Source organism: Camelus dromedarius, chromosome 1 (assembly GCF_036321535.1).
Source record: "Camelus dromedarius isolate mCamDro1 chromosome 1, mCamDro1.pat, whole genome shotgun sequence".
NCBI classification, from domain to species: Eukaryota; Metazoa; Chordata; class Mammalia; order Artiodactyla; family Camelidae; genus Camelus; species Camelus dromedarius.
In genome coordinates, this window is record NC_087436.1 from 120,074,675 (window position 1) to 120,088,308 (window position 13,634).

General features: G+C 57.1%; 1 protein-coding gene across 2 annotated transcripts in view; it reads right to left on the reverse strand.

Moving 5' to 3' along the window:
- Positions 1–896: 896 nt before the first annotated feature.
- The window catches only part of AFAP1 (actin filament associated protein 1), a 135,421-nt gene continuing 122,683 nt past the window's right edge, over positions 897–13,634 (reverse strand). For both annotated transcript variants that reach the window (XM_031437914.2, XM_031437929.2), the window contains 4 exons: positions 13,245–13,409; positions 11,432–11,622; positions 8,220–8,384; positions 897–5,268 (listed from right to left, as the gene is read on the reverse strand). In XM_031437914.2, the coding sequence (XP_031293774.1) occupies positions 5,242–5,268; positions 8,220–8,384; positions 11,432–11,622; positions 13,245–13,409 (548 nt within the window). In that variant the 3' untranslated portion in view covers positions 897–5,241. The remainder of the gene's footprint in view (positions 5,269–8,219; positions 8,385–11,431; positions 11,623–13,244; positions 13,410–13,634) is intronic.

A 13,634-nucleotide genomic window follows, 5' to 3' on the forward strand; every position in this document is an offset into this window, starting at 1 on the left:
ACCCTCGCCGCTCTGACCAAGCTGTGGCCACCCCGTGTGTTACATCAGGTGACAGTGGGGACGGCCCCTGGGCTCCTCTGTCCGACCTGTGTCTGCACTGGCCCTTGGGTGGGCGTGCACACCCCCAGGGACATTTCTGCCCCTGGTACCAGCCGAGCGCAGCTGCACAGGCCTGCCTGGGCCTCCACTCTGACCCCTCTTGTCCCACTGGCAGTGGTCTTTCTAAAACCAGAAATCTGCCATCCCCCCAACACAGGGAGCCCTGGGCGCACTCCACAGTCTCCCCTCTGCCCAACCGGAGGCCTCGGTCTGACTCCAGCCCGCTCCTCCGGACTCGCCTTCCACCTTACCCCCAGCCCCAGCCCCTGGCCCAGGTACCAGCTGCTCAGCTGCTCAGCTGCCCCTCTGCCCGGGGGCTGGGCTCTCACCCTCTGCTCCTGCCGGGCCTCCCTCGCCTCTCTTCCTGCTGAACTCCTATTTAAGCGCCACGACCTAGCTCAAATGCCCACCCCGCAAACCCTGCCAACTGCCCCGAAGGCAGCTGTCTCCAGTGGTTCGGGAACTCTCCATGAGCCCTGCACTGGGAGTGACCTGTTTACACGTGACCTGTTTACTCCTTGGCTGGAGTGAGCACCCTGAGGGCAGTCACACCCGTTCGGGCCCCGGGCCCCCAGGCGCAAAGCCGGCACTCCGCAGGGGCCAGCGTTCCTGGATGTGACTGGTCAGGCCTGGGGACTAAAAGCCATTTTTTAAAAACACTGCTTCTTTTGGGAAAGAGGATTCTCGCCCAAGACACAAAGCGCGGGCCCCACCCCGAGCCTAACACCCCCTCCATTTAGGGGGAAGGCCCTCCCTGTCCGCCCAGGAGCCAAGCTGGTCAAGACACGGAGGCCGGGTGGGAAGAGCGGAGTTTATTAGTTACACACGTCGAGGCACGCCGCGGGGCGCCGGTCGGGCTACAGCGTGTGAAACTGTAGAAAACTCCTGTCGTAAAGCAGAAAGTTCAGGTGAGGCTACTACAGATCGGGCAAATGGGCTGAGAACGAGTATTTCCAATGCAAGTTTCTTCTGATAAATTTTTTTACTTTATGAATTAAATACATTGAGAAACACAGTGAAAAATATATTTACAGTTATTTAAAATGGGCACTGCCAACATATTTAATTAAAAAATCTTTCCTGTTTCTTGCTTGTTTCTTTCAAAGAGAATTTTTAAATACGACTTTTGTTTTTAAAAAATACAATAAGGAAATAATTACATTCTTAATATGAAAACATTTTACAACTTAGAGCCATGGTCAATTGGTGCTGAGTACCTGTAATTTAAAAGCTGATGTTGAAATTTAAAGGTAATGTTCCCTTTCTCATTAGAAAATCAAAGAGTATCTTATTAAAAACACCTTTGGTCCCTAAGAATGAGGGTCTTGATGATCCCACCTGGAAAACTTCTTCCATGGCAACAACTGGAAACGCCTGGTGACACTTGTAACAACACCGTGAAGTTAAGCTTTCCTGGAAGAACGCAACTGGAAATATTTCACAAAAGATGGCAAAAAGGACGCGCGTGAGGCCGACAGTTCTCTGGGCGGGACGCTTTCCCACCTTGAGAAATGACAGGCTGCCCGCTGCGGCCGGGGCGGAGGCGGGCGGTGCTGCGCCGCGGTGCGAGGCATGAGAGTGTTACTTCACCAGCTGGAGTTTATTTCACAGTATCAACGCGGCCCGGCGTGGGGAGAAGACAGTACTGGCGACAACAAAACCCCCTCTTTAAAACCAGGCCAGGAGCGGAGATTATTGTTCTCATTAAACAATTATTTTAGGGAAGAAAAAGAGGAAGGCAACAGTTTAACATGTAAGTGTTGCCGTGACCGTTTTATGAGCCGAGGAGGGCGCTGCCTGCTGCACCCGCAGGGCAGCCCCCGCCGCCGGCGGTGCAGGGACGGGCAGGGGTGCAGACGCGGCGTCCACACCACCTCCCTGGCGGGAGAGGCCCCGCCCCAGCGCGCCGCCCCTGTGCCCAGCCTGGGAAGGTTCCTGACAGACGGGACGAGGTGAATAAACAGAACAGCGCCTGGTGAACTAGGTCTGTGGGCAAAATTCACATGTCCTTCCCAACAGTGTGCTGACAGGTGTTCTGGAAAGATGGGACCACAGCAAATGAGCTTCCCCAAAACCCTACGCCCACCCCAGCTTCAAAGCTGCCCCCTGGACACCTGTACCTAAATTGCAAATTGTTGCCACGATTAACAAGAATCTAAAACTCCTTCCTTGGGGAGTGGGGGGCCTTCAGGGCCCAGGACACACACTTTTTGAGACAGACTGTCCGAAAGGCAGAACAACTGCAGCCTATCAGAGTGATCCTGGGTGCCTAGAAACAGCTCAAACCTACTCACGGATGCGCGAGAGGAGGGAGGTGGATGTCAGGCTGGACCGCACCAAGGTGTCTGAACCGAAGGGACAAGACTGCTTTTGCACGTGTGGTCCCCGAAGCGCTCGGGAAAGCATCTGGGACCACCGCAGACCCTCCCTGCACCCCCTCCGAGGGCCATCCTGAGGCTGGGGGAGTGGGCAGGGTGCTGCTGGCTCCCTGGACACCCACAGTCGGGCCCGCCTGACCCTCCTTGGGCGGACTCCACCTGGCCCACATCAGGGGTGACAGGGCACCCTCAGACCATCACTATTTCTGTCAGGAGCGGATGACAGCTCTTGAGGAATCTGACTTCTCCCAGCGGAATGGGACCTGCACCCCAGGAGCGAGGGCCTAGGTCGGGCTGCCCCCCACCCCCGACCCTGCCCTGAGCCTGGCCGTCACAGCTGTCTCATGGCCGCCCGTGTCCCTGGGGCGTGTTTTGGGAGGGTAACGAGGTCCCTGTCAGAGTTCTGACCAGGTGTCCACGGTGCGTCTAACAGGCACAGACATAAATTAAAACTATACTTGTTGAACATATACAAATAAATAACTTATTTTGAAGCAAATGCTTTAAACTGACTTTCTTATCAAATGTAAAAACATCAAGAGGAAACATGGTATCAAAGGAGCCGGGCGTTGGCGGCCTCGCCTTCCACGGGGCGGACGCAGCGGGGTTGAACGCACCATCCTCTTTAAAAGGCTTATGGTTATGAAAGTCAATTTAAAAAGCTGTTTTTTAAAAACACAAACTATGTATGCCAGGTGTCTGAAGAGCAGGGTCCAAACCTTGGCTCTGGCACCAATGGTGTGACCCATGGAGATGGTGGAGGTGACCTCTGCTAATGGTCCACCTGCCAGTGACCGCCCACCTGTGCTGGGCTCAGCTCATGAACACACAATGCTCACATCTTCCCTTCTTAATAACCGTCGAAATCTGGCCCTCGTCTGGGGCAGAGTTGGCTGCCAATCAGGACGGCCGCAGAGGTTTAACTGGAGACTATTAATTTGACCGGAAGGCAGCAAGAAGCTATGGAAGGTCAAACATTTTCCCTTTACGGAAAATTAGCTTCATATGATGCCAAGTGGTCCAGCTTCCTGCGCTGATGGACGAACAGGAGTGCCGGGAAGATGGCCCTGGGCTTGGGGAGGCCCCTCCCTCCCCACTTCCTACCTGGATTAACTGGGGACGGCGGGGGAGGGGCAACTGTGTACGTGCTGGTGAGGTGCCCTCCACCTGCCACACAAACCGCGGAGGGCGGGGAAGGGTGAGGGCGCCAGCTGACGGCCTACGAGCTGGAGATGCACCAGGCAGACGGCTCTGAGACCCATCCAAGTGTCCGGTGGACTCGGCGGACGCGCGCGCCCTGCTGGAGGGCCTCCCTTGGCAGTGAGCCTGCTCCCCTGCTCTGCTCAGTGAAACCAAACAGCCCGAGCAAGACCTCAGGGCTGTGCCAACCCCAGCCCGGACCAGCAAGGCCGGCGGGAGACATGGCCGCCCCGGGATGCGCTCGTGGGCACGTCTGGGGGGGAAACGCAGGCAGGCGGCTTTCTGGCCTCCTGTTCCCTTATCGGGTGAGACACATCCCAAGCAGTAAGCGGCAGGCCTGCAGCCCCTGCGGGGAGAGCCGGCCTGTCTCCTTGTGTGACTTGGGGTGCGGAGGGCTCAGGGGAACTCGGGTCTCTGCGGCAGGGGGTCCCCCTCCCACAAGGAGGGCTCCCGAGAGGCCCCCGTCTGACCAAGGGGGGCTGGCCTGGTTCTCAGACCAGATCTAGCTCTACCCGTGGGCCTGGCCGCCCTTCACGCCTTCCTGACTGACCGCTCCCAGAAACACCCCTCTGGGGGCAAACATGGAAACCACGGGGCCCCACCTGGACGGCCACGCCCCAAGGCAGGACGTAAACCGAGTGTTTACTTCTCTCAAGGGCCCTCTTCTGTCCTAAGTTGTACAGTTTCCAGAACCCGCCGCCTTTCAAAGCACTGACGCGCCCACCAGGAACGAGTGTGAGCGTTGCCCGAGGTCGCCCAGTTCTCTGAGGGTGGCCTGCTGGCTCGGGGTGGGTAGAAAGGGCTCCGGTGTCGGGAAAAGTGGGAAAGGACACACATTCATGCAGTGTCAGAACACTCTGCTGCCTCTCAAAAGCAGGACAAATAATTAACAAAACAGGACAGAGAATCTCGGCAAAGCCCTTGGAGCTGAGTGTGACACGCAGCGAGGAGAGAGTTTCAAAGTTTAAAACCAGTGGCAGCTTTTCATGTCCTGGTGACAAAAGCATCTGTCCAGAAAGTTAAAAAAAAAAAAAGGTAAAAAACGCTTCACAGCACAATTGTGTCACGCCTTTACCCCAGTGACAGTGACAGGGCCCGGCGTGCGGGGCGGGGGCGCCGCGCCTCGGGGAAGGCGTGCTGCTGGCGCCGCGGCTGCAAGCCAGGGTCCTCCTGCGGGAGCACGGGCCGCCGGCCGCACCACACCCAGGCCGGGCGGCGCGGGGCGCGCGGGCCAGGCCGTCCGCGCCGTCCACCGGCCGCCGCTCGCCGTCGGCCCGGGCTGGGCTGAAGCTGGTCCAAGCACCCACCTGACTGGGGAGAGGGAAGCGGCTTCTCCACCGGCCACGGACGGCTTCTCCATCCGTCCCTCTTTGTCTTTTAACAAATGAAGTTGGAAGCCAAAGCGTTACAAGTAAATCTCTTTAAGGGGAACCATTGGACAGTAGAGAGGAGACACGTGAGCGGGTCTGGGTCCCGGCCCCAGGCGTCCTTCCGCTGCTGGAGCCTCCGGCGCTCCCCGGGTCACTGGAGGGGCGACGCCACGGGAGCCGGAGCGTCCGCGTCTCTACGTGCCGTTCTTCAGCTCCCACTCCTGCCAGGCGGGGCGAGAGGAAGGGTCAAGATAAGACAGCGCAGACACCCCTCCAGCGCTCGCGCCCTGGAAAGTGAGGCTGGGTGGCGCCGAGGTTCCTGAACCCAAATCACAGAAGGAGAATCACCATACGGCCCATAAATGAGACCAGCCCGAGGCCCACCAAGGACTCTGGGCAGATCCACAGGGACATGTGCATGGCATGGTGGTCCCCACGGGGGCCTGGCACCAGGCAGGGCCTTTCCTCCACTGCCCTGGGGGCAGCGCGCGTTGCGGTGCTGGTCTGAGACACCTGCCCGACTCCTGCTGTGTTGAGGGGTCATTAACTGGGCCGAGAGTACACTGCACACCTTCTCATTTTCATGTATTGTATAAATTTAGGAATTTCTCACCTTTTATAGAATTAAAGTTCAAGCTTAATTAAGGATTCAAAGCCTGGCATTAGCAAACGTGGCAGAAACAAAACACAAACTGAGCCGCCCTCCACCTCGGGAAAACCAGGCATGAGCACCCGCAGATTCTGCGAGGGCGAAGATGACCTGGGGTCCCGCCTTCCTCCCGCCCTCCCCTCCTGGCTCCCAGAGAGGACGCTGGGCGCCGCACACAGAGGAGGCGCTCAGGGACGCCGGGCCCAGCACTCCAGGGCAGCTCTCTGCACAGCTCGCCAGCCTCTGACAGGGTGGTGCAGACTCAGACAGGTGGTGTGTGTGTAAGTGTGTGTCACCTACAGACACTGACAATGTCACCCACACCCACTGATGTGTGCAATCACAGGACCAAGCATGGGTCGCCCTGGCCATGAAGCAGAGAGCTCCGAGGACCCGCCCAAGTGGGAGGCCAAGGTGGGTGTTTGTGCCTGGGGCAGCGCAGCCCTGGGGCCCTGGACAAGGGGCACATGGGGTGGTTCTGAAAGCACCGCAGCCACCCCACTCGGGCCTCCGGAACACCCCTCGCTTGGCACCAGGACTTCCCAGGCTGAGGGAGAATGCTGGGCCTGGAGCCCGACATCCTGGTCACTTCAGCCCCCTTCCCGTGGGGACAGCCGACTTGACTTTGAAGAGCGCGCTCTCCCATACTCAGAGCACTCCCTGCCAGGAACTGGAAGTTGTTTTAGGAATACTGCCTGGGATAACACTTCCCGAGCCCAGAATGAGTCAGACGCTTCAGCCCTCAGGAAAAGGCCGGGGTGGGAGAGGAGACCACATGTACCCCGCGCCTCCAAGTGTACTGATGCTCCCAGAGTCAGAAGGCCACGCCCCCACCCCTCCTCCAGCCGTGGGGCCCTGGCACTACTCTTCAGGAGTCCTGGGCCAGCCGCGCCCAATCCCATTCCTTTAGTGAGGCTGAGGGCAAGGCTCCTGACTACTTCCACGGTGCTTTCTGGACCAGCTAGCAGGGGTAGCTATTTCCCTCTGTGAGTGTGGGCCGGTCTGAGCAGCCAGCTGTGCATCTGAATCAGCCACAACCATACATCTGACATTCATCACACAAACGGGGCTGAAACTGCAGAGAACTGAGCCTCCGAAGGTGAGGGCAGCCCCCCCACCCAGGAAATGGGGCCATTCAGAGGCTGGAGTTACAGAACTGTAAACCGATTTCTTTGTCAGTAGGGAAACCAATTAAATGAAATATTTTTTACTGTATTTCCCTTTTTCAAATAATTAGGGGGAATTTATTGGACAGCTCAATTCTAAAAATCTCTCAGGCTAAACATATTCCTTTGCAAATGAACATAACAGTTACAAACTGAGAACACTTGATGGATGCTGAGGAAAGTAACAAATGATGCACAGGATTCTTCTTTTCCCCACATCTGCCGGCACACACAGGCTCAGCCAAGTGCATTTACCGAGAAGGACAGATACGCTAGGGACCATCGTCAGGGACCCTCCCCTGAACGCACCAGGGTGTAGCCAGTGGTCAACACACACTTTCTTGTTTAACACCAGATCTACCTTTCAGAAAATAATATATTTCTAGACAATTTAGAATGGGTTCCAAAGCTGCTGAAGAACAAAGGTAATGACAGCAACCAGAGGCCACTGGAGACAGGGAAGGGAGGACGTCTGGCCTCGTTCATCAGAACAAATTAAATTCCTTTGGATGATTTAGTGTAATTGTACCAGGTATGACTTTTCATACGATACACTTTCAGTTATGCCATCAAGAACTGTTTCCTTTGATAAATGACAGCTTTTCAAATTTTCTGAGATTTTTAAGTTTAGTATCAAAGTATTAGTGGCTAATCCCATCAGAAGACTGGAAGATACTGCCAGGGGGGCCTCCTCAGGCCCCAGTTTACAAGGCTGAGGGTGGGGAGGGAGAAGAGGAGTTGGAGAGAGTTTATGCCTGGACTTTCCATTCTTTGAAAGACCCCAGCAGCCACTGGGTCCAGTCTCTCCTCTACCAATGAGAAAACAGGTCAGGAGAAGCCAGGAGGCCTGCGGGACCAGAGAGAGAACCAGAGTGGCTGGGTTTCCTGACAGCAGGTGGTAAAGGCCTTGAGGCAAGGTTCTGGTCTTTTCTGCCTTTCAGAAGGAGGATTCCTGATGAGGGGTCTGATTTAGGAAGGAATGGCATCTAATACAGAAGCTGTAGAACTGAAACAGGAAGCCTGACGTAGCTCCTTCACTCCCTACAAGAGTCTGGAGCTGAAGTGCCCCCACCCCGTGAGCCTGTGTCAGAGCAGGTGCTCCCCCACAAGCCCGGGATGCCTGCTCCCCCATCAGAGCTAATGTCCCCCCCACAGCCCCGGGATGCCTGCTCCCCCATCAGAGCTAATGTCCCCCCCACAGCCCCGGGATGCCTGCTCCCCCATCAGAGCTAATGTCCCCCCTACAGCCCCGGGGTGCCTGCTCCCCATCAGAGCTGATGTCCCCCCCACACCCCCGGGATGCCTGGTCCCCCATTAGTGCCCATGCTCCCCCCAGGCAGGAGGGGAGAGAGCTCACCTTGGCCTTCCGAAGCACGTGTCCCCGGCAGGGGGAGCCGCCGGCGGCCGGCTGGCTCTTCTTCAGGACAGCTGCACTGTTCACAGGCACCGGGCCCTCAGCGTCGCTGGTTTCACAGCTGGACATGGGCGAGTTCTCCAGAGCCCGATGCCGGAACACTGGAGACTGTTAAGAAAAGACACTGAGTAAGGTATGGTTTCCAGGCCATCAGTATTTTCCACTAGGAAAATGGTTTATTTTAAAGAAAAAAAATGGGTTTGGAAATAGGCAAAAATGCTAACAGCAGTAATAAGGACACCTCGTAGTGTCAATTCTAAAAGCAGTGTTAAAACCTCCATCTTACAGGTGGAAAGACTGAGGCTGGGCGGGGGTCGTGGCTGGGAAGGGAGGGGAAGGAGGGGCTCCAGTCCAGCCTTCTGTGTCCAGCGTGGGCCTCCCCGCCTCCAGTGTGAGCACCTGCACTGAGCTGTCTGACTTCAGAGAGCTCGAACACCTGCAGACCCAGCAGCAAAGCCGCAGTGCCCGAGGCGGGCTCCGGGACCCAGGACGCGGGCTCCGGGACCCAGGACGCGGGCGGGGCTCACTGGGGCCAGCCACCCAATGCGGATTCACACAGTCAGAGGGTTTCCGACAGTTTACAGTACGGTTCATGCGGGTGGAAGGAAGACCTCAGATGGAGCAAACTGAATCTTCTGTGGCCAAGCCCCTCAACCTTGCTTCTTTCACAGGAGATTAAGAGTTGCTCTTTGGGGAAAAAAGCTGGGAATTTGCTGCACTTTCCTGAGTGACGTGTCCGAGGACAAACCTCTCCCTCCTCTTCCTGTGTAAAACGCAACTTCAGAAATACCCATTAGGTCACACAGCGTTGTCTTAGGAGAATAGTATTTCAATTACCACTCAAACCCACCCTGGGGGCTACAGACCGCAGATCCCAAGCAGCTGGCTTTCCCATCTTCTCCTTTACTGGGAAATGCTTTTAAAAGGCAGCGCTGGCAAGGAGGGAGTGGGGGATGGCACAGTTGGTAAAAAGGAGAGAATGAGACCATCCACCTCCAGGAGGGGCTGAGCTGGGCTCCAGGAGGGCAGCACGAGTCTCCTCTGGGCCTGTCTGTCTCACGAGCCGCTGGTCCAAGGATCCAAGGATGGGGAGGACACGGAACACAGCAGAGAGCTGCACGCTGGGCAGACAAGGGCAGCCAAGGCCTGGGAGAGGCCCTCGACACAGGAGTGTCCCCTGGTCTGAAAGCGGGAACTCTAACGAGCTGGTCCTGCACCCTCAGGAGGATGGGGCCACGGGAAGACGAGCTGACGAGGGGGGCCGTGGGGAGGCTCTGGAGAGGCAGGGAAAGCCCTGGAGAATGTGGGGTCACAGACACAGAAAGCAGCGAGCAGTGCCCGGAGACACCCAGACCCAGGGAGGTGGGGGCTGAGGCATGTGAACGAAAGCAGTTCAGGGAGCAGGCCGACCACAGCGGGGGAGAGCAGTGGGCACACTGGACACATGGCACACAGGACAGTGACCGCAGGGGATGTGGGGCTGAGGCAGAATCTTTTTAGGATGGAGCATCTTTCAATGCTTCGAGGAGGCAGGGGAGTTGCAGACACGGGAGAGAAGGTACGGTAGGAGAGAGTCAGATCCGGAGCTCAGAACCTCCACTCGGAGGGGATCCAAGGACGGCGATGCCCGCAGGTCCTCAGCTCTCTCCTGGGAAGTCAAGAGGCCACGGGGTCCACAGGCTTTCCTGCCTCCTGTCCACCTCTGACAAGGGTCACCAGGTGCCCCTGGGACAGATCCCTGCCCTGCATGGGCCAGCGCTCACTGCCCTGCTACCACTCTGGGTAGGACCGGCCTCCTTACGCCCTTGGTCCCCTGTTCTGTCGGATGCTGAGAAGCCTGCACCGTCCATCGGCCCCAGGACTCTGGTTCCCTCCGCCCTCTTGCCTGCTGTACCACCCCACACAGCACTTATCAGGACCTGATGCGAGTGTGTTATGTGAAGCATCTGTGGCGTTCACTGTTGTGCGCCTGGAACTGTTTCCAGTACACAGAAGGGGCACAGAGTGCACATACATAATTCACCGAATGAATATGTATATACAAGCTCATGAATACACAAATGAATGGACCGACACCTGCTTGGGCTCGGCCCTGTGCCCAGAGCTGTCTCACACTCGGTCCCACGCAGTAGGCAGTACCCTCACCCCCAGTCCACATATGGAACACTGAGGCCTAGAGAAGGGAGGTAACCTCTTCGCTCCCAGGGCCTGCTTTCCTAGCCACCCCACTCTGCTGTGCACAAGGGAACCTGGTCACATGGTTGGTGGTGTGGTGGTGGTGGTGGGAGCTCCCGCAGTGCGGCTGGAATTCACTCTGCCAAGCTAGGGGGAGACCATCCCCTGAAAGTGTCACTGGAGAGGGATGGGTGACCGGAGAAGGGAGAAGTTGTAAGATGGTCTCTGTGGGCAATGGGAGGACGAAGGGACCACTGCTGGGGGCGGTGAGGTGGGAGACAGGACCTCAGTGGTGCCACACGCCTATACACAGAACCTCTGCCCGGGTGTCCACCCCACGCTGTGGGAGGGGCCTCGGGGGCTTCAGCCGGGCTGGGCATCCTGCCAAGCGGTTGCTCGGGTGCTGGCCAGGCACGGGGAGGGGAGCAGCCGGGAGCAGGGCTGTGCTCTGAGGCAAGTCCCCTGGGCCTCCAGCTCCTCATCTGGGAACCAGAAGCCATCATGTCTGACTCACAAGGTAGCAAGGACTCGAGGGACAGCTTGTGAAAAGACAACAGCAAGTTCGCCAACGGGAGCGAGCGGCAGGTCACTGCAGGTGCTGACTTGTGTCCGCAAAGTGACTTCTGCTTGCCCCATTAGCTCCCGAGTTTACAGACCGTTTCACTCCGTCTCCCCTGCGCCTGGAGTAATTCTCAAGACACATGCAACATTTTATAAAAATTCGCTGCCTTTGATTAAGATTTCTACCTAACGAACTGGCAGCAAATTAGGACACGGTTCAGAAGAGAAAAAGAACTGTACTTACTACAATCAGACTTTGCAAAGGGGTGGAAAACAGACTCACCACCTTTAAAAAAGTTCAGTGGAAAAGACAGGAGAGTGTGACGTAGTGAAGCTGAGACACAGCTGAGCAGTGTCTGCAGGGGACACAGGAGCCACGTCTGCAGTGCCGAAGCTGCGGGGGCGAGCGGCAGACCCACCTGCGGACTGGACGTCCCTGACTTGGGCTCGATGGCCAGCCCCAGGGTGATCCCGCCGGCCAGGGCCTTCTTCAGGCTCTCCTTGACCTCGGTCAGCTCCAGCTCCAGGTTGACGCGCTCCGTCTCCTTCTGCTTACACTCCTCCTCCAGCTTCTTCAACTTGTCCTCCAGGATCACCTGTGTCTTCCTGCCTGAAATCCCAGAGAAACGCTGCTGCTGCACCCGAGGGCCACGGCCCCAGGATAACCGAGGACAGACACCTGGTGCCCCTAAAAGGAGCTTGGTACAGCTTGGTGGGGGGATTGAGCGCCCCTGACGAGGGTCCTTCCTACAAAACTCAAACCCAGCTGTGCCTGAAAGGGCAGGGTCCTTTCCTAAGCGCTCTCCTTTGCTGCAGCTCAGCTGGAAGAGTACGGACCAGGAAGCACAGGGCGTGGGTTCTCATGGATTCTAGGAGTTCGGGGTCTGGGCCTCAATGGCCTCATGTTAAAGTGAGGAACTTGAACTAGACGGCTTCCGAAGGGGCCGCGGACTTGACAGGGCTGTGTTTCTGAGCCCTCACTCTCCTGCTAGTCACTCTCGGGTGGTCTTACTCGCCCCCACGGTCAAAGTACAACCTGCACCTCCCCAGAACGGGGCACGCGCTCTTTACTTATTTTGTCTGAAATGAGTTACAGGGACACAGGAAGGCAGCGGTGCGCCCACTGGACAGGTGAGACGACTGACTCCTTGGGGTAACCGACGTGTGCATGGGGCCCTGGCCTGGTGCCTGGCAGCATGTGAGTCTCTTTTCTGAGGCCAAGAGCTGGGCTGAGCTTTCTGCATCTTCACTATCCTGCAAACTGGAAACAAGGGAAAGAAGAAACCCCACTCCGCCTCGCTGCCCTGAAGGTGCCTACCCACCGCTCTGACTCGGTGTCTGCCCACTCCTGGGCAGCCTCTCCTGCCCCTCCTGCAGTTTGACTCGGGCCAGCTCAGCCCACACCTAGCCTCCCATTCTTTAAACTCTGAAAGCACTTTCTTAAAAATCATCTGGGCACCAAGTCAGGAAAGGCTGGAACTGCTGACTGTGCGCCGACTCCTCACCGCACAGGAGGGAGCCGGGAGCCGCTGGGAAGCAGGTGCTTCCTCTTGGGACCATCCTGGTCTCTGCACCGGCACTCCCTCCTCCTTGCCCTCCAAGGCCCAAAACACTGAAAGCTACAGAGTCAGTCTTGCCCCAGGGTAAGACTCAGTCTTGCACTGAAACTTTGTCTAGTCAAGCAGCTCCCTAGCCCCTGCCAGCAAGAACAGACAGGCCTGACCCAGACACAGGGCCCCAGTCCTTACTGGGTGACTGTCTTTACCCTTTTCCTCTCAGAGGGTTGTCAGTCCCCTAACCTGACCTCTTCCCCTGGTTCCGTCCATGAATCTGACACTACCGTGCTCTCACAGTTCCTTCTCAGGGAACCGAGGGCCCCTTCTGCCCATACAGAGACCTCCCACCTGGACTTCTGAATATTACCTGTCCTCCTGCTGAGAACCCCATCTTCCAGTGACCAGAAACTCCTGACCCCTAAGGCTCTTGTGTCAGACGATCTCTGCTGTCAGCTCCGGGGCCGACCCCGCCTCAGCCCGCAGTTGAGGGCCACCCTGGCCTCCGGCCTGTTCTGTTGTTGCACCTGCCCGGGGCTGACCAGCAATGCTTCCACAGTGCAAGAAGCACGGCATGGGGTGACTGAGTCTTAATGAGGCTCAGGCCCTGTGGGCAGAGCAGGATGAAACCTGCCTGGACTTGAACACAAGTTGGTGCGTGCCCCGCCCCGCCCCGTACCCGTGTTGACTTCGATGGCCGCCCTCAGGCCCTTCCTCTCCTTCCGGAGCTGGGCCAGCCTGTCCCGCAGGCCTTCCCTCCTCTTCAGCAGCTCCTCCTCCTTGGCCTGCAGCCGCTTGGCATCAGCTTCAACCCGGTTCTTGCCGTATTTGTACTGGTCAGCATCTTGCCCAAAAAAAAGCATCAATAGGAGATTAGGTTTAACCAAGTAGGCGACAGCCCGTTCGATCAGCCGACACAGTAACACAAGCCCGAAGCTGGCTGTTGTGCTGAACAGCCAGAAAGCGCACAGGGCAGGCTCGAGCTGAGCAGCGAAGTGACTGGTTCAGATTACCCAATACTCTTTGAAACAAATTTTAAAAATGAAAACAGAATCTGAGGAAATTCCCT